This window comes from Pongo pygmaeus, chromosome 6 (genome assembly GCF_028885625.2).
Source record: "Pongo pygmaeus isolate AG05252 chromosome 6, NHGRI_mPonPyg2-v2.0_pri, whole genome shotgun sequence".
Taxonomy (NCBI): Eukaryota; Metazoa; Chordata; class Mammalia; order Primates; family Hominidae; genus Pongo; species Pongo pygmaeus.
In genome coordinates, this window is record NC_072379.2 from 104,312,090 (window position 1) to 104,332,929 (window position 20,840).

Consider the following 20,840-nt stretch of genomic DNA (forward strand, 5'->3'; position numbering starts at 1 on the left):
CCTAAGCCCTACAGGTCCATTAGATGGGTGGGGACAGCTGCATAGGTAGTTAGGATTGTGACTTCCACACCTTTACATGCATAAATTGAGAGATGTCTGGGCCCTGGGGATGGAGTAAAGACAATTTGCAGCATCACACTTACACTTTCTTTGACATTTTAAATCTGTGCTAGCACTCTTGGGTGGTTCCAGTACATCCTGGGAAGCTCCTGCCATCTTCTGCCCTCCTGCTTTTCCTTGTTCCTCTGCCCTAAGTGGTAGGGGGTGAAGGTTAAGAAGTGAGAATGCCTGGAGAGGGCTGTGCTATCTCAAACCTTCCTTGTCCATTTTCTCTCTTCAGTGCGTATCTGTTAATTGTATATTTGGCTTCCTGCAGTCCAGAGTCCCCTGGGGTATGGGAGGATAGTTTGCAGACTGTGTTCCATATTAGCTGGTGAAACTGCAATTCGAATATCCTAGACTGTCCAGGCAAGCCCAAACAGGGTCCTGCACTTGATAATCTTCCCTCCAGATTAGCCCTGAAGGCCAATGTGAAACCGGTAACTGGACTAACTGCATTTATTACTGAAGATAATCTAACCAAGGCTCAAGTTCCTTCTCTGGGCTCTTCTAGCGGGAGGAACTCTCAGCCACCCTATGAACGCCAAGATGTGAGGAAGGGCAACGAAAGGGACTTCTCTGTAGTTCCAGGAGCGGAGGTCTTCAGCCTAAAGCCCAGCCCCGCGTCCCAAGGCTGCATAAGGGCGGGTGCGGAGAGGGCTGAGAAGCCCTGACCTGCAGCACCCGCCATCCTCCCAGCCTTATACCTTCTCCAGTCCAACTATGTCAAAGCCAAGCACACAAGCAGGTCAAAACAGAACAAAGTGACAATGGCATGGTTCTGCCACAGTCTCTGACACTTGCTCTTGAATGTTTGTTCCTTCCTTGGAGGCTGCGGGCGCGGTCTCTGCTGTGGAGTTCTTGAGAGCAGGTGGCAGAGCGGGTGAGGTCAGCGCGGCTGCTGGAGGCGGCGTGCTGTGCTCCCGCAGGGAGGAGGGTGGCCTGGAGGAGGCGGGCGCCCCCTGCTGCCCGCGCGGGCCCCTGCAGGCTCCCAGCCCTTCGTACCGTGGCCCCTGAGGCTTTCCCAGTCTGATGATGAATGAGCCCAGGGCCTGACGGAGGCATCCGAGGCACGTGACAACCCCCGCTCTGGTTGTAAATTGTCAGGCGATTCACTGAAAGCGCTTTGCAAGCTGTTTGTGAGCAAGAGGCGGAGCAGTTTGGCTGATTCAGAATGGGCTGGACACAGTCGACTTTGCATGGGGAGAGAAACATGGTCTGATGGCTGGGAGCGAAGGCAGCTCGCTTTTGAGGCAGGGATTGCTGAATGAAGGGAGTGGCTTTCCAAGTTAGGCGTTTAGGGGAAAAATACCAACTGTCAGGGACGAATGAGAGAACAGGCCAAGCAGCCCTGGGGGGCCAAGTGAGGAGGCCTCTGTTGGAGTGCCTGAAATGTCTGGCTTCAGGACCTTGGATTCTTTAAATGATGCAATCTCCTGGCTTCTGCAGAGCTGAAATCAAGGCTGAGATCCCCAAACCATCTGTGAGCCTGGATACTTATGGATGGAAGTTAAAGTTTACAGAGACTCTAACACTGCAGAGGATCAAGTCTGGATACATCCACTTTCCTGGACAGGCCTTGAAAATGCTCAGAACCACTCTTTCTTCCCCTGTGCAGTGGGGACAAGAATACAAACCTCTCTGAGATGAGGAAATTAGAGATAGTGTTTTTAAAGTGCTTGGTATGATACGGCATACAGTTGGTGTTTAATAAGTGGTATCTATTCTAAGTCCCTATGAATGAAACCATGACATTGTGCAATCAAGGCAGGAATGCTCAGACTCCAATCCTGCTGAAATACAGAGGTGATCTTTGCCAATGAGGCATCATGGAGACTCCATTGACACCTCTTTTCGCTCCAGCAAGCAAAACCTGTTATCCTCAGTGGCCCGTGACCATTCTTGCTGTCAGACTTTTCTCTGTATGCACTGAGCCCAGAGCCGATTTTATCTGCCATGAAAAGAGGATGTGGAACAAAGAAGGGAGCAGAGTTTGGTTGCAGAGAGAAGTGTATGCTCCAAGAACCAGATGCTAAGATGGGATTAAATGTGCAAGGCTATTATTAGGGGAGATGCCTGTGGCAGAAAATGGGGAGAGAGATGGACAAAGGCTGGGCAAGTCATCAGATCATGATGCAAGGCTGATCTGAGTGAAGGGAAGAGGGAGAAAAGGTAGTTGGACATGTTCTAGGCTGCCATGCAGTCTAAGGAGTGTTCAGCCAGGGCATTGGGGGTCCTGGAGCCAGTGTCAGCTGACATAGGACAGGAATGAGCCTTAGTATCTTTGCCATGACCAGTTGTTGGTACGTGGCCTCACCACAAACACAGTGATGGATTTCAGAGCCCAGCAGCTGAGGCCAATGGTCAGTTATGCTCTCATGGGTAAAGGTCTTCCAGGCACATTCTCATGACAGCCATGATATATTTTTGTAAGAAATTCTACCAAGGCAAAATATGATTAAGATAGGTAGCCAAAACAAACAAAAAAGAAAGAAAAGCCACAAATTCCTCCCTGCTTGCTCTTTATGCATGCTCCTTTGCAATGTGATTTTGCTATTAGCTCCATGAAGAGATGGGTCTCCTTGAATCTGAGCTTGACCACGTGAATTGCTTTGACCACTGGAGCATTCACAAACATGGCACAACAGAGGCTTGAAAAATGCATGTGCATTGGGACTTGCCCTTTCTTGTTACTTTTGGAACCAGAGACCTCCATGCAATGAGCCTAGACTAGCCTCCTAGAAGATGAGAATGACAAGAAGCAGAAATCAAGCACCTTCCCACCACCAGGCATGTGAGTGAGGCCATCCTAGACTGTCCAGCCCCAGCCAAGCTGTCAGTGACCACAGAGACCAGCTAAGCCAAACTAAAACCGAAACGACTGTGGAAAACCTATAGTACTGTGAGAAACCATAAATGCTTGTTGTTTTAATTCACTCAGTTTTGGGATGGTGTGTTATGTAGTAAAAACTAATTGATATCATTTATGTCCATTTTATAGATGGAGGAACTGAAACCTGGAGACATGAGAAAGCCCCTCAATGAATTGAAGTCTCAAGGTGTTCATTGGTTTTACTCAGAGCCTCCTACAGCAAGCTGGGCTTGATGGGAAGGCTCTGAGTTTGGGGGTAGCTTTACTCATTTGTGTTATTTGCCTAAATCCTGGAGTCTACTGAGATCAAGACCCCCAAATTTGACCATTAATAAACCTCTTTTGGATGAATAATATAAAGGTGTTAGGAGGCCCTTCTAGGCCATTGAAGCCACTAGAACACAAGTCAAGGAATTCTCAATCTTCAAAGCATGGGAGGTGAGGGGTACAGGGATTCTCCCTAGCCCAATTAGAAACTCCTTCAGGCAGGATGTAAAATTTATATTTCTCTTCTATTCTTCACGACTGTGCTAGTCTTATAAGTCTATTGTTCATTCATTCAACAAATATTTATTGAGTGTGCCAAGAAAAAAGCAAAGATCTTCGCCCTCATAGAGTTTACTTTCTAGGAGGGAAATAGAAAATAAACAGAATAAATAAGAGAAATATATGGTGTATCAGACAATGATGTGTGCTAGGAATTAAAAATAAAGAGGGGAATAGGAGAGGAAGTACCGGGCAGGGAACATTGCCATTCTAGATACGGTAGCCTCACTGATAAGGTGACATTTGATTAGACAGATGAAAGAAAGTGAAAGTGGGAGTCACGTGAGTATTTGTGGGAAGAGGATTCCACAGCTAGTGCAGGGATACTGAAGCCAGAGCCTCATGAAGAGTTCGGGGAGCACCAGAAGGCCAGAGTGGCAGAAGGAGAGTGAACAAGGAGAAGAGCTAGTGGGAGATGAGTTCAGAGAGGAAAAGGCGGGCACGTCATGAAGCGTCCTGCAGATCAAAGGTGGGACTTTGAGTGAAATGAGGAGCCATTTGGGACTTAGGAGCAGAGGAGTGACATGATCTGACAACATGTTAGCAGGATCCCTCTGGCCGCTGTGTTTAAAATAGCCCAAAAGGTAGCAAGGGCAGAATCAGGGAGACCAGTTAGGTGGAGACTGCAATGACCACGGACTTACTTTGAATTGCAGTTAAAGTAGAGGTGTCTAGCCCAGGGCCCATGTGAGAAGGAACAGTCGATTACCATTTGTTGGGGGAAATACTGGATTGTGTCTTTTCACCAGCATTATGGTGCCGGAAAGAACAGCCAAGGGGACGTTGCTTCTTGACCTGAACAAGTTCTGCTTTGATGACGACAGTGAGGCACCAAACAACAGATTCAGCTTCACCATGCCATCTGGAGTGGGGAGCGGCGGCAGATTTTTACAGGATCCAGCTGGCTCTGGGAAAATTGTGGTCAGTTCATGGTCATTGCATCATTAAAAGGGCATCGGGAATTGGTCCAACATGCATCATGCTTTTGCTGCCCCATAGAGAGAAATTTCCAAGGTAACCCCCTCTCAGAGCGACTGTAACTGACAGGCTTAATAGTGAGTCTGTGTTCCCCATTCGCTCTTTATTTTACCCCGGTTCCAGGAATCGTTTGTTACACATAGTTGTGCCTGGGCTGCTAAGGACTGGATTCTTCCTTGCATAGCATGCAGTTTGTGTGCCTGCTTAGCGTGCCTTCACAGACACGTCAGGGCCCTCTGTGCTCAGGCACTTTTGTTTATTTGAGTGCTCATTCCTGGCCCATAGAGCTGTGAGGTGAGAGAAAGCAGGGCCGGGACCTTGAGTATGTCTGGATAAATTCCACACCGTAGAACCACTGGAGACCAGAGGAGAGTGAGACAGTGAGGATGTGTAGGAAGCCCCCTCCCTGGCAACTTCAAGGGACAAAAGCTGCATTGGAAGAAGGATGGCCATGAAAAGTGGGTCCCAATGAGTTGAGTTAGACCTTTCCTTACAGAGCTCCTGCTGGAAGGTGGTGGCGAAGGAGAAGAGAAAAATGAAAGGGCTGGGAAAGCAGCAGCCTCAGGGAGGGAAGCCAGCAACCCGCTACCCTTCCCCTCACCCAGCTTTCTTCTCCACCTCCCATCCCAAGCCCTTCAGTCCCCAAGAACATCTCACCCCCTTTATTCATAGTACCATCTTAAAAATAATTTCTATTTTTTTCTGTTTAGGAAATTAATACATGTTCACTGTAGAAAATATAGAAAGCACAGAAAAGCATCACCATTCACTGATAACCAGTGTTAATAGTTTGGTACTTGTCCTTCTTGTCTTTTTTCTATAGATATATTTTATGTGTATTTTATACATATATGCATAGGTATTTTTTATTTTTATTATTTTTTTAAGAGACCATGTCTCACTCCATCACCCAGGCTGGAGTGCAGTGGTTCAATCATAGCTCACCACAATCTCGAACTCCTAGGCTCAAGTGATCCTCATATTTCAGCCTCCCTAGCAGCTGGGACTACAGGAGTGCACCACTGTGCCTGCCTTATTTTTTAGCTTTTTCTAGAGCTTTTCTCAAGCTCCTGGTCTCAGGCGATCCTCCCACCTCGGCCTCCCCAAGTGCTGGGATTATAGGCATGAGCTACTGCGCCTAGCCTGCATATGAATTTTAAATACAGTAGTGCCCCCTTATCCACCGGGGATATGTTCCAAGACCCCTAGTGAATGCTCGAAACCATAGATAGTACCAGACCCTACATATGTTATGTTTTTTTCCTTCTATACATAGATAGCTATGTTAAGTTTAATTTATAAATTAGGTACAGTAAGTATTGACAATAATAGTGAATAATAAAATAGAAAAAGTATAACAAAATACTGTAACAAAAGTTATGTGACACTGGGCATGGTGGTGCACACCCATAGTCCCAGCTACTTGGGAGGCTGAGATGGGAGGATCACTTGAGGCCACGAGTTTGAGGCTGCAGTGAGCTGTGATTACACCTGTGAATAACCACTGCACACCAGCCTAGGCAACAGAGGGGACCCCTATCTCTAAAAAAAAAAAGAAAACCAGTTATGTGAATGTGGTTTCTCTCTCTCAAAATATCTTATAGTACTGTACTAACTATTTTCAGACTGTGGTTGACTGCAAGTAACTGAAACTGTCAAAAGCAAAACCACAGATAATAAGGGGGAACTACTATAATGAAACAGCCCTGCATATAAGTTCAATTTTGTGCTTTTCTTCAACGAGTCTGAAGTTGTGATCCTGTGCTGTTGAGCAATAGTGCTTAATGGACGTCTTTGTACATAGACTCTCTCTCCTGGTAAATTATTTCCATAAGTTCACTAGCAGTGAGCAAAGATATGGTCATAACTTTTTAAAGCTCCTAATTTTTATGGGCAAAGTGTTTTCCAAAAGCGTTTTGCCAGTTTATATATCCACTAGCAGTAAATGAAAATGTCTCTCACAGCCCAATAAATAGGATCATTTAATCTGTATAATCTACTATCTCTGTTTTAATCTAGCTGATTGGTGATCTAGACTATGAAAATCCAAGTAACCTAGCAGCCGGCAATAAATATACGGTGATAATCCAGGTGCAGGATGTGGCCCCCCCTTACTATAAAAGCAAGTATCATTTTGTTTTATTTCATGAGTGTCTTTCTTGAGTATCAATGAGTAAACTCTGCTGGGCAATACTAGGTATTGTGCTAGATCCACCATCTCGCTAGTACTGCCCTCATGCAGGGACCCCCTCTTTCTCGGCTGAATTACAACACTTAAGAGTCTTTGAAGGGAAATGCAAATGCCATCATATGACTTCCTTTGTTAAAGCCTTCGAGCATCTCCTGTAGCTGTCAAGTTCAAGTTCCAACTCTTTGGCTTGGCATACAAGATTTTTCATCATTCGGTTGCTGCTTAATTCTCCAGCTTCACCTCCTGTCACTTGCTTCCAAGCCCCCATTTTTTTCCAACTGGGCAAACAGCTTGAAGTTTTCCAGAGTGAATTATGTGGTTTTATACCTTGGCATTTTTGCATATGCCTACAACACCCCCCAATCTCCTCCCTGCCCCATTTGTCTAATTCTGTCCTTATAAGGCTCAGCTTGTTCTTTCTCCTGGAAGCTGTTCCTCCTCTGGGTTCTGTAGTGCTCTGTGTGCTCATGCGCTTATCAAAGGGTGAACACCCTCAGCATCTAAAAGGCAGGAGCTCCCATGTCTTAGCCACCTGGTATCCCCTATGTGCAAAGCCTGTACACAGGAGATTCTTTAAAGATGTTGAATAAACAAATGGATGAGTATGGATTTGTGATTAAATGTGTTTCTATTTCCATTTTTAGATAACATCTATGTTTATATCCTAACAAGCCCAGAAAATGAGTTTCCTCTCATTTTTGATAGGCCATCCTACGTATTTGATGTGTCAGAAAGAAGGCCAGGTAAGTAACAGATAAGACACAGACCAGAGTGCTGTCAATGGACTCCATCCAAACCTGTGTTCTGTGGAGTGGAAAACTCCCTTCTGGAGGCCTTGCATGCTGTTTTGCACAGTGATTCACAGCTGATTAGTATTTATTGCACCTCTTATTTCTTTTAAATTTTCCTCGCTGCTGAGGAGCCCTTCAGGTGAAACTTGGACTTTTGAAAACTGTTGATTAAACTGCATTTCTCAGAAGCCCTCTGATTGCTTCCTTGCCTGTTTGCCTGATTCCACTAATCCTCCCTTTTCCCTAGTTTAAGTTTTCTCTTGGTCTCCACTGTGAGTTTTATCCAGCTCACTCAGAGAATTAAAATTTTAAAACAGAAAAGGTTTCCCATTTCTATATTTCCTTCATTTACAAACAAAATAAAGACATTTTCTCTCTCCCCTACTAAGATTCCCTGAAGGCCTTCTTTTCTGCCCTTTGTAACACCCTGCTTTTTGCAGGCTCTTCCCCCATTAAGGAAAAGACTCACTCCCCACTTCAGCTTCACTTTCTGCCTCTCTCTCACTCTCTCAGTTTGAAGGTAATACTATAAATGCTCTAGTGTAATAGACTCCCCACAGCCTTTCATCTTTAGATCATGGATACTTTTTCCATATTAAAAACAACAACAACAAATCAAACCAAAACCAAAACACTCCCTCTAAAATGATCCATTCTCTTTAGGATGGTCTCCATTTCCTGACATTAAGTTTTCAAGCAAAATGCAAAATGAAAGTCCAAAGAAAATGCTTTTAATTTCTTATAGCCTTATCCAGTGAATAACAAATTCGAAAGGAAGAGGCTTCCCGGGAATTCACAGATCTTACTGCAGTTCTTTTTGATCACCTACTTTGGGTCACACACTTAGTGCTGGGATACAGAATTGAACAAGAGAAGGTTTCTGCCCTTGAGGAGTGTAATTTATGAGAAGGAACTCCTACAAAACAAGCCAGAATGCTAGCAGCCCCACCAACAATATTTGTAAAAATTGCAAAATGGGAGAGGATTTAAAAATCTATAATCTGTAATCATCAATTGCTAAATTATTTCACAATTGTTTATTTTTATAAGAGCAATTCATGCTCATTATAGAAAATTGAAAAACACGGGACTTTTAGACAATACTGCTGCAAAGAGATGTATGTGTGAGGTTGTATGTTCTTTGTACTATTGTTTCTGATAGGAAAATGATTGGTGTCCCTGGAGCCTATATAAAGGCATAAATTGCTGGGCATGGTGGCTGACGACTATAATCCTAGCACTTTGGGAGGCCGAGCTGGGCGGATCACTTGAGGTCAGGAGATCAAAACTAGCCTGGCCAACATGGTGAAACCCTGTCTCTTCTAAAAATACAAAAAGATTAGCCAGGTGTGGTCGTGGGCACCTGTAATCCCAGCTACTTGGGAGGCTGAGGCAGGAGAATTGCTTGAACCCAGGAAGTGGAGGTTGCAGCGAGCCGAGATCACACCACTGTACTCCAGCCTGGGCGACAAGAGTGAGACTCCGTCACACACACACACACACACACACACACACACACACACAGATAAATTGTCTATTACACCTCACAGGACTGCTTGGATCATAGGGTCAGTTACCTAGCAGGTGTTGGTTAGCATTATTTCAATTTAGTAGAATTGAAGCTATAAAACAGAGTTTGGACAGCAAGGAGGCCTCCAGAAGTCCTTCTTACCATGGCAGTGAGGACATCTGTTCCTGAATCACCCTTCCCTACCCCTTAAAAGCAGGACTTATTGCAGGTACTTTATTCCTCCAGCCAGAACCCGAGTGGGACAGGTGCGAGCCACTGATAAAGACCTCCCCCAGAGCAGCCTCGTGTACTCCATCTCCACCGGAGGGGCCAGCCTCCAGTATCCGAATGTATTTTGGATTAATCCCAAGACAGGAGAACTCCAGCTGGTAACTAAAGTGGACTACGAAACAACCCCCATCTATATTCTCAGAATCCATGCCACCAACAACGAAGACACAAGCTCTGTCACTGTGAGTGGGGCTGCTTGGTATAGTCCCAGTAACCCAACTGGTTGACTTAGGGTCTCTCTGGCACCCCCAGAGTGTGGATGTGGCAGTGAGGAAACTTCCCAGGGTACATCCTGCGGATGTGGTGAGAAACAAGTAAAGGTGCCCTGGGAAATAAAGATCCACATTTTTCTTTTTTTTCTTTTTTTTTTTTTTTGAGGTAGGGTCTCGCTCTGTTGCCCAGGATGGAGTACAGCAGTGTAACCTTGGCTCACTGCAACTTCCACCTCCTGGGCTTAAGCGATTCTCATGCCTCAGTCTCTCAAGTAGCTGGGATTGCAAGTGTGCACCACCGTGTGCAGCTAATTTTTGTATTTTAGTAGAGACGGGTTTCACCATGTTGGCCAGGCTGGTCTCGAACTCCTGACCTCAAGTAATCCACCCGCCTCAGCCTCTCAAAGTGCTAGGATTAGAGGCGTGAGCCACTGGACCCAGCCCCACATTTTTTTGAGGCCCAAGTTTGTGGGTGACTGAGAAAAGCACTAAAGTTGTTGGCCAGATATTGGAATGTCTGGTGGACCCACAAAGCCACTTTGTGGGACAAGGTTCCTCTTGTGGCCCTGTAAATCTTGCTTTGCCTTCACTGAAGGCTGCTGGTGAAATGCACACTTCCCAGAAGTTGAGTGTGGTTTTAGAGTTAAGCATTTCCTCCCCAGGAGCAGTTATGCCGTGTTCCTACCCTGCCTCTACGCATATCAGATGGGGCAGATCTTAAAACGATGCTGTGCTGCTATCTTGCTTCCCAAACTTTGAGGCTGAGAATGTTGTTATGCAGATTCTGAGTCAGTGGGTCTGGGACCTGAGATTCTGCATTTCTGACATGCTTCCAAGTGGGGCGGCGCTGCTGGTCCCCTGCCACACCTCGAGTTGCAAGGGCCTAATAGGTCCATGTTGTCAGTGGTTTGGATTATCCAAGGGCAACATGATAGCCACAAAGACCAAACTATTCTCTGGTCCTTCCCATTAGTAAGGTAAAAGAGCATGAAGGCAAAATGAACTCTCAGTTAGCAACAGGCAGTCATAGACACAGATTGGTTCAGAGTCAGAAGACCGAGTTCATTTTTCAACTTTGATCCCAATTTTCCCAGGGAGTCTGAGCAATGCTTATCTCTGTGTCCCTATTTCTCTATCTCTTAAATGGAGAGTCACCTGATAACCCAATGCCTGAATAGTCCACTTCCTCCGATAACTTGCTTTGAATTAATGGGATGATGTTTTTAATGATGTGCAAGGTTTGGCATTGCTACCCAAGGAAATTTGGAGATAATTGCAGTGTTTGTTAGGCTGTTTTTTGTTTTTTTTTTAAGAAAATGAATGGACTCCACTTTGGGGGCTAACTAGAGTGAACATTTCAATTTATTCCCGGGATCAGAAATCCCAAATTTCAAAGGTAGTATGAATATGACCCAAAATTCATAAGCTTTTTAAAAAGGGTGATGAACTAAATGATGACACAAGTCCCTTTCATGGCTGACAGTCTATGATTCTGTGCTGGCAGGTATCCCAGGTTATATTCCAATTTACCAGGCATAAAAGACAGCGATGAAAGAGAATAGGCTGGCCCCTGCTTATGGCAGGTTAGCTCTAGGGCTTAGTACAGTGCTAATAGCCCAGGTTACAGATGAGATCCCAGCTTAACCAGGCCTGCTTGTTCTGTCCCAGTGGGTCTTAGCCCTGGCTGCATATTAGAATCAGCTAGGGAACATCAGTGAGGGCCCTGACCCCCACCCTCCAATCTATTGGTTCTGAAGTGGGCCCAAGAAAGCAGAGCCAGGGTTGAGAACCATTTCTGCATATGCCAGAGTTAAAGAAGTTCCAATTTACAAGGGGCAGCAGGCAAGGTGGCACATGGAGACACCGTAAATCCACACCTTCCTGGAAAAACAACTCAGTGTCATCTGCAGGTGAGCCTATGTGTTCAGGTGCATGTGTGTGTGTGGGGGGGGGCAAGGTCTACATACACTACATGTGCACACACACATGCACACGGTGTAGAAGTTAATAGCATAGGATTTGGAGTAGGACAGACCTGAATTCAAATCCCAGCTCTGCCATTCACTAGCTGAATGATCTTAGATCAATTACCTAGTCTCTCTAAACTTCCATTTTCTCATCCATAAAATGGGAATAATCATGTTATCTATCTCATGTGAGTTTAAATGAGCTAATTTATGAAAAGTGCTTAGCCTGAAAACTGCCTACACACAGTAAACACTCAATGAGTTTTAGCTGTTGAGAATGACTACCTTCTTGCTACTCTAGGTTACTGTGAACATCCTTGAAGAAAATGATGAAAAGCCAATTTGTACTCCAAACTCTTATTTCCTGGCCCTCCCAGTGGATCTGAAAGTTGGCACAAATATTCAGAATTTCAAGCTGACGTGTACTGACCTTGATTCCAGCCCCAGATCTTTCCGTTATTCCATTGGCCCAGGTATAGTACTTGGTGTCCACAATCCTGGCCCTGTCTCTGAGGACCCTGAAATTGTCTAGGGTGGGGGTCTGTGCTCACACACTGATCTGGGCAAAGTGGGATGGGAGTTGGGAGGGCATTATTTTTTTGAGATAGGGTCTTGCTATGTTGCCCAGGCTAGTTTTGAATTCCTGGGCTCAAGTAATCCTCCTGCTCAGCCTCCCAAGTAACTGAGACTACAGGCATGCATCACTGCACCCAGCTTGCTGGGGAAGTATTTGAATGAGGAAAGCAGAGACACAAAATCTAGCAGCCCCTATGCTTCCTGGCACTCCTCTCGGTTTCCCCTTCTCATCTTACTCCTCCCAGACCCCATAAATGACTGCCCAAAGGCCCAAGAAAAGGGTGAACCCCACCCCAAATTCCTGACTACAGTATGAGTCATAAAGCATATTAGTGTCATTAGAAAAAATGCAGTCCAACTTTTTGACCACCTCTTTTCCTGAAAGCTTGCAGTGGGGGCAGGGAATCCCAGTCCTCTCTCTGGATAATAATAGATTAAATAGATTAAGTGCGTTTTGAAATGTGTCCTCAGGAATTCTCTTCTGCTTCATTCATCTTCTCTCTTTAAAAATATACCATTGTAGGGAAAAAAGAGCACCCCTCAATGGAAATTAGACCAAAATAGCTCATCTAATGAAGTGCTGGGGCCAGAGATTTAAACCCAAACAAGCAGAACAATTCCACGTGAGAGAGTAAAAATCCATCCCTGCTGCCTGCTGTGCCCTTGGCCGAGCAGGAACTTGAACAGTAGGAAGCCTCTCCAGCTGGCTGTGTCACAAAACCCAGGGGCAGAAACTGCCTCGAGACTGCAGTTGCCGAAGATGGAAATAATCCATACTGAGAGCCCTAAGGCCTTTATGGAGCATTTTGCTGTTAAGGGAGCAAAAATTGCATCATCTCCTTCTCCATTTACTGGTGTTCAGTCAGTAATGAGTCTGGAGCCAGTGGAGGAATGAGCGGGCGTGTGCTTGGGCTGGCAGCCTCTCTGCCCCAGGCTCCCTGAGCTGAGCCATGAGCCTCGGCAGAGCTGTGTGTGTGTTTGGGGGTGTGATGGGGTGGGTTCAGGAGGACCTGGGACTGCAATTCCCGCAAAGCCAGGAGGCACCTTCCTTTGGAGGATTCCAGGGACATCCATAACCAGTGTGACCCACTGGGTCCTGTGCAAAGCATGCAGTGAACTTGGCCTATGGCTAGGGATGTGACCTATTCTACCCTCTTGAAACCCACTCATTTGTTTGAGTGTGAATTACACGCGTTGTTACCAAATAATTGCCGGATGAGAAATCAGAAGGGGCTGCACCAGGGTTAAAAAGTCTCTGCTTAATACTCAGCAAGATGGCACCTAGGCTAAGGGTGTTGTCCTATTGTCCTTTTCGACTCAGCCTTGTTTGCAGCCACACTGGTTGTGAGCAAGAGTTTCTTTGTACTAATGCCATCTCTGGTGCAGTTAAAGCCTGTAGCATATAACTAATCCAGCTCTGGTGTATCAGAGATACAGTCTACACTTGAGATGTGGACATTTGAGAAAAAGATTGAATGCAGTTTTCTTCTAAACCTTTATTTCTTACTCTCTTTTCTTCCTTTTACCTGCATCAAATCTCATTTAGGTAACGTCAACAATCATTTCACCTTCTCTCCCAATGCTGGTTCCAACGTCACACGCCTGCTGCTTACATCTCGCTTTGATTATGCTGGTGGGTTTGATAAGATCTGGGACTACAAGCTACTTGTCTACGTAACTGATGACAACTTGCTGTCTGACAGGAAGAAAGCAGAGGCTCTTGTTGAGACAGGAACAGTGACACTGAGTATTAAAGTCGTTCCCCACCCAACCACTATCATCACCACAACCCCCAGGGTAAGGGCTTTAGGACCTGGAATCCCCAGACACGTTCCTTTGTGAGTTATGTTGATGGACTTCTTTCCCCAGCCCAGCCCGGAGATATATGGGGTGGACTGAAGAGTTGAGGTATTAGGATGTTGCCAAAAATGGCAACCATGGGCTGGATTGGAGTAGCTACAGGGTGGCAGAAATCTGGTGAGACCTCAGACTCATAACCGCTAACTCAACCACTAACATTTCCTGTTCTGGTAGAGAAGAGTGTGTTGTTTGTGCAGAGACTTGTGAGAGATCAGACCTCAACCATCTGTGTGGCTTGTGGCACAGGAGCTGATTTCCATGGGCATGCTGCCAGTTGTTACCTTCACAACCCCTCTCTGCTTGTTCAGAAGAGTCTTTGCAAGTCAATACCCATGAAATTAGGTTGCTTGCTTACTCCTGGGTGCTCTTTCCTACATCTTTTGAAGAATCACCAGGTACCAGTCTGTACCCTACACCCCACCTCCACTCCAAAAAAATTCATCCAATCTACAAATATCGATTTAATGCCTATAGTGCGCCAGTCACTTTAGCAAACAAGCCAAAAATGATCCCTGCTCTCAGGAAGGTTATTGTGTAGGTGAGTGATTCTCAAAGTGCGGTCCCTAGACCATCAGAATCAGCACCACCTGGAAATTGGTTGGAAATGCAAATTCTCAGGCCCAGCCTAGATTTTTAGTTATAGGTTACCCAACCATGATCATCACCATGACCTCCAGGGAAGGATGCTGGAACCTGGAATCCCCAACTCTATCCCTTAACCTAATGGATCAGAAACTCTGGAGGTGGGGCCCAGTGAGCTGTGTTTTTAATCAGCCTTTCAGGGAATTCTAATGTGCATTAAAGTCTGAGAGCCACTGATCTAGAGGGGGAGATAGATTACAAACAAGTATTCAGATTGACAAAGTAAATACAGACTGTGGGAAAGGGTAGGAAGAAAATGACCAGGTGCTATCACAGAATCGGCCTGGAGAAGGAAGGGAGAGCCTTGAATCTGACAACAGGATTATCTCCGCTGCCCCTTGGAGGAAGTGGCTTGCATCTATGCTGACTCATCTGTCCCCTTTCTTCCTCCTCCTCCTCCTCCTCCTCCTAGTAGAAGCTGCACCTCTGGTCAGCAGCCTCATACCTGCAGCATGCCAGAAGGCAGGTAATCAGAACCTTAGAGAACCCACTATGGAGGCGGCCAGCTTCTTCTCAGAGTCTTCCCAGGAGCTGGTTCATGCTTCTCTGTCCCATGCTCGAGTCAATATGACCCCAGTGAATGAAGGCATATGGCAACCCTAGGACTTTCCTCATGGGAGGAGCTGGTAGGCTCCCCTGAGTGAGGAGTTCCCACCTTTCTTGGGCTCAGAGCATGACTTGATTGTGACATCTCCAATCCTGAAACCTCTGTAACTTGTTTGTTATCTGTCTCCAGCTCTAGGAAGCAGATGCTGAACTTGAGGCTTTGCTGTGATATCAGCCCACTCCTCTGGCAGTGGCAGCTTATAGTTGAGAAAACACTGAAAAGCCTACAAGGAATTTAAAAAAACAACTTTCATGGCTTATGGTGTCTCGGTGAGAGACAATGGCTATATTCGTCCCTGGGTTATGCCCAGATATGGCAGAAAAAAAGCCAATGGAGTTTTTTTTAGCTTTGGGGAAGGGGAAGACAGAGAATAAAATTAGGCCTAGAGTTGCTTTTCAGTTCCCTAAAATTTCTGGGTTTTGATCTAATGGCTGTCTGCAAAGACTATAAATAAAGTGATGGGTTGAAGCAGCAAGAACTGTGAGCACACAGATGTCCAATTTATAGAGCAATAACAATAACAAAGAGTGGAATAAACACTCAACACCAGAGAGTGCTGAATGTCAAAATCGCTACCACCCTCTACTCACCCTCCCTGCTGTCTGTTGTTCAAGCCCAGGGTCACCTATCAGGTCCTGAGGAAAAACGTTTACTCTCCATCTGCATGGTACGTGCCGTTTGTCATCACTTTGGGCTCCATATTGCTTCTGGGTCTCCTGGTGTACCTGGTTGTCCTATTGGCCAAAGGCATCCACAGACACTGCCCCTGCAAGACTGGGAAGAACAAGGAACCTCTGTAAGTTGCCAGTGGGCTGGGCCCTCTTTCCCACCTCCTTTAGGACACTGTCTCTGGTGATATCAGGAGAAGGAAAAATGGAGAATCAGGATTTCTCTACAAGGCAGGTTGCCTGGAGTGAAGGCAGGAAAAGGAGATACGGGGGAAGGAATCCCAGCTCCCCTCAGTCCTGGTGCACTTTCTTTGTCGCCTGCTAGGCTGGGAAACCATCCTTTTGGCTTTCCCTGGCAACCTACTCTGTCCTTGAGGCTCTTAATGAGACTGGGGTATCAACCTTCTGATGACTTTGCCCTGGATAAAACCTTCAGAAAAGCCCTTGTTGTGAATAGTGATAGAATATGCTGTGCTCTTATTTGTAGAATATTTAAAGGATAGTATGGAATTAAGGCAAGCACACAAAACCAATAAGGGAATTAAGCTTTTGTCTCCAGTGACTCAGCTGGGTTTTTGTGTGACCAAATAATTCTTGGTGTTTTGCATGTGGTCTCAGTCTCTCACTCTTAAGGGTTGTAAACGCAGGCCTGTTTTCTCTCTTTCCAATTTTCACCTGCCCACTAATATGCCTCTTATTGTGCCAATCTGTGACGTGTCTTTTACTGGCTAAAGTGAGGTAGTAGAGTGATGTGAAGACAGCATCAAAGGATCACAAACTTCTCCCAGAGCCAGGCTTCTTGATTCTCAGTAGCTCTTACAACTTACAGCTTAGATGGTTCTGAGCCTGAGTTTTGGATTTAGATGGGCCTGGGCTCAAGTCTTAGCTCTACCATTTTCTTGGAATATGGCTTTGAGCAAGTGACCACCTCTGTGAACTTGAATTTTCTTATTTGTAAAATTAATCAACTAAATGAACAAATGTAAACAAGGCACTTAACTGTATTCCTGATATAGAGTAAATGCTTAGTACACTACCCAGCCATTTTTTACAAATCTTGTTTCATTATTCTTCACAGATGAGTCCCAGTGAGTTCAGGATTCTAGATTCCAAGTTTAGCTCTATGCCCAGGTATCTTGAGGTGTTGGAACCTCTGAGTTCTAGGATCTCTCAATGGCAAAAAGAGGGGGTGATAAGACATGTGTGCCTTTTAAGGGTATTTTAAATATTAACTATTAACTGTCAAATAACAAAATCTATGGATGAAATACTCTGTATAAAAGTATAAGGCATTCAGATAAAGATGTGCATTGCATTTTGCCATATTTATTGCAAAAATTTGTTGCTATTGGCAACCTTGACTTCAAGGTAAGAAATCCTCGAGCATCTGCTGAAATTAAAAAAGGCATTTTTGTTTGAACTCTATTCACAAATTGATTTAAAAAAAACCAGCTCTAAAAGAGTAATTGCTTGTAAGGATGGTGGTGTACTGTAATGGGATTTGGATAGAAGTTCTTGAAGAAACAAATCCAATAGACACTGCAACTCTCATGTAATTTACGGCTAAACGTTAAATATGCACCTTGAACCTGGTTCTTTTAACTTATGTTGTAAATATTAATTGTTTTCAACATGGTTGACTTAAAAAAGAAAAACTAGCTAGAAAACCAGACTCAGACTCAACCTCTCTGGAAATTAATTATACCATATGACAGCCAACCTTTGTCAAATAGCAAAGAAGAAAATTAGAGTTACAGAGCTATAGAATCCAAGGTGATTATGGGAAATCTCATAGGGTCTGAGTCCAGCTCTTCACGTGACAGGAAACCAAAATGTAACTGCCAGCTCTCAAACCTCCCTGCTGTGAGCCAAGCCTTCTGCTCTGCTGGCTCTTGGGGAGAAAGGGATGGGGCAAGAAGACTTGCTGGGCAGTCTGACTAGGGCAGGCCTGTCCTCACCAGGTGTTCTCATCAGAGACAATGTATTCCCTGAAGTTTATAAGGTGATACTTTTTAACTCATCAAATTCCCAGAACCTCCCTAGTCCAAAGCCAATAGTGATGAAGCTGCTTTGTTTGAAGCAGATATGGTGATCTAGTCTTCTTTCTGGCCCCTATCCCTGGCACCTCTTTCAGTCAACCCCTGTAACTCAAAGGGCATAGTTGCCCAAAGAACCCCATGGTGTCATGTGTGTGCCAGTGCAGCATACTTTCAAGAGAATTAATAGCCATTCTTTTTCTCCCCACAGGATAAAGAAAGGAGGTATGTACAGTACCTGTTTCCCTTGTCTGTTGTTTTTTGCTTGCTCTGTTGTGCTACATAAAAATGTTCCTACTCGGCAGAGAATCAGGCCGCGATCACATCTTGGAGCATTTTCAGCTGCATCTTCTGTGGATGGAAGGAAGCGGAGGTCGGTTGCAGCTGGAGAATGGGAAGGGTGGGGGCACAGTGCCTTGGCCCGCCTGGATCTCTCAATTTGGTCCTGCCTGTGCCCTACCTAGGTCCCTCACCAATCAGCTCAGCTGAACACCAAGGTCTGTCCCTTGCTGCATGGCGCAGGAAGAAAGAACTCTCCATGTGTTAAATGTAGACAGGACCTGCTTACTCCTGCCCACGGAGGGTGTCCTGAGGACAGCTAATGCTTTGTGCTGGACACAGGCCTCTTTTGAAAGAACAGATAAGGCCGGGTGCGGTGACTCACACCTGTAATCCCAGCACTTTGAGAGGCCGAGGCGGGTGGATCACAAGGTCAGGAGTTTGAGACCAGCCTGGCCAGCATGGTGAAACCCCGTCTCTACTAAAAATACAAAAATTAGCCGGGCATGGTGGTGCGCACCTCTAGTCCCAGCTACTCAGGAGGCTGAGGCAGGAGAATTGCTTGAACCTGGCAGGTGGAGGTTGCAGTGAGCCGAGATCACGCCACTGCACTCCAGACTGGGCGACATAGTGAGACTCTGTCTCAAAAAAAAAAAAAAAGAACAGATAATACTTGATTCCCAGATTCTAATGGATTTGATCATTTCCACAAATTATTTAGGTTAGACTAGTGAGAAGGGGGAGATGGGGGTGGTGAGATGGGCTGAGAGCTGACTGACTTCAGGGAAGTGGGTAAATTGGGAAGGTACATCTGAGCAGCTCCAGGTCTGAGGAGGTGTCCTGGCCTGGCCTCAAGTAGACTCCAGAGTGTGGGGGAGACAGGACAAAGAATCGGACAGTGTTTTAATTAAAAAAAAAAAAAAATGCTTGCTTTAATCACTCCATCCACAGGCATGTGTCTGACATGCTTAAGGCATGTCTCAATAGGGTTAGAAATTTAATTATAGTGGTTATTGATCATATTGAGAGAGATAATTTTAATAAATGAGGTTTTCACAAACTGTCTCTAATCCCACTTTTTAAAAAGGGGATGGGGGCTGGGCATGGTGGCTCACACTTATAATCCCAACACTCTGGGAGGCCAAGGCTAGAGGATCACTTGAGCCCAGAAGTTCGAGACCAGCTTGGGCAACATAGTGAAACCCTGTCTGTAGAAAAAAATTTTTAAAATTAGCTGGGTGTGGTAGTGTATGCCTGTAGTCTTAGCTACTGGGGAGATAGCTGAGAGGATCGCTTGAGCTCAAGAGGTCAAGGCTGCAGCAAGTTGTGACCGCATCCAGCCTGGGCGACAAGAGTGAGACCCTGTCTCAAAATAAAATAAAATAAAATAAAATAAGATAAAATAAAATAAAATAAAAGGGCTTGGGAATGAATGCACAAAACCCACACCTTATGAACAGAGGTATCCAATCCAATCTTTCTTTCTTATCTTAAAAGCCATGTAAAAGCCAGTTTTCTAGGTCCACTGATAATAAGCTAGAAAAAGAGTAAAAAAAAACTAAATTGTATGTGTACTATTGTGTGTGTGTATACATATGTGTATGTATTTTTTTCATACACATATGAAAGTTGTCAACAAACATGTCTACAGACAGAACAATTCTTTGCTGTGTCTGCAAGACTAAGATCGAAGCCTATTTAGGGGAAATACCATTGTGGGGGTGGAATTTTAAGGTCAATTTACTGCCCAAGAAGCTTAACTTCTGCCTGTTCTGTTCTCTGCAGAAACGAAGACTGCAGAGAGCGACGTCGTGGTGGTGAGTATGGGCAGTGTGGGGCACCAGGCATAGACGCTGGGGGATAGGGGCTCCCATCTCCCCCAAAGGCAGGCCTGCCACAGCCTTGTGGGCATGTTTATCATTCAGGGAGGTGCTTGCGTTTGGCTACTGGAACAGATTGCTGTGTGACGAGCTCCTGATAGAATTTGTTCCCTCCACTGAACATGCCTGCTGATATATTTGCAGAAGAACTGGATTTCATAAATATTGAGTAGTGGTGTTTATTATCTATACCAGCTCTCCACGAGAGTGAGTTGAGGGAGTGAAGCTTAAAGACCAAAACTAGTGCTTCAGCCTCCAATTCTTTCTTTCTTTCTTTTTGAGACACAGTTTCACTCTGTTGCTCAGGCTGGAGTGGAGTAGCACAGTCTTGGCTCACTGCAACCTCTGCCTCCTAGACTGAAGCGATTCTAATGCCTCAGCCTCCCAAGTAGCTGAGATTACAGACACGTGCCACCATACCTGGCTAATTTTTTGTATTATTAGTAGGGATGGGGTTTCACCATGTTGGCCAGGCTGGTCTTGAACTCCTGACCTCAAGTGATCCACCCACTGCGGCCTCCCAAAGTGCTGGGATTATAGGCATGAGCCACTGTGCCCAGCTGATTTCAATTTTCTTTGCTCTTCCACTACCTTGCAGAAAAGTGACAGAGAAAGGGCCCTCCCTGGTCCGGGGTTGGCTCTACCCACTTAGCCTTATCATCTCGGGGACTTCCTTGGCCTCTCTGAGCTTTAGGTTCCTCACCTGTAAAACGGGGGTGAGGACATCTGCCCTGAGATAACAGATGGAGAAATAGTTTGAAAATTGTTAAGTGTCACACAAATGCAAAGTGTTACAGGATAGCTGGAAAGTTCCCTCTCCTCCACCTCTCTCTCT

The 20,840-nt window shown here is 45.3% G+C and overlaps 1 protein-coding gene across 1 annotated transcript in view; it reads left to right on the forward strand.

The window, feature by feature from the left end:
• CDHR3 (cadherin related family member 3) overlaps nucleotides 1–20,840 on the forward strand; it is a 72,587-nt gene that overhangs the window by 44,866 nt on the left and 6,881 nt on the right. Inside the window, exons 9-17 of the mRNA XM_054495490.1 lie at nucleotides 4,267–4,438; nucleotides 6,515–6,617; nucleotides 7,331–7,429; nucleotides 9,234–9,460; nucleotides 11,759–11,930; nucleotides 13,580–13,830; nucleotides 15,757–15,938; nucleotides 18,058–18,071; nucleotides 19,911–19,942. Coding sequence (XP_054351465.1) covers nucleotides 4,267–4,438; nucleotides 6,515–6,617; nucleotides 7,331–7,429; nucleotides 9,234–9,460; nucleotides 11,759–11,930; nucleotides 13,580–13,830; nucleotides 15,757–15,938; nucleotides 18,058–18,071; nucleotides 19,911–19,942 — 1,252 coding nt within the window. The remainder of the gene's footprint in view (nucleotides 1–4,266; nucleotides 4,439–6,514; nucleotides 6,618–7,330; nucleotides 7,430–9,233; nucleotides 9,461–11,758; nucleotides 11,931–13,579; nucleotides 13,831–15,756; nucleotides 15,939–18,057; nucleotides 18,072–19,910; nucleotides 19,943–20,840) is intronic.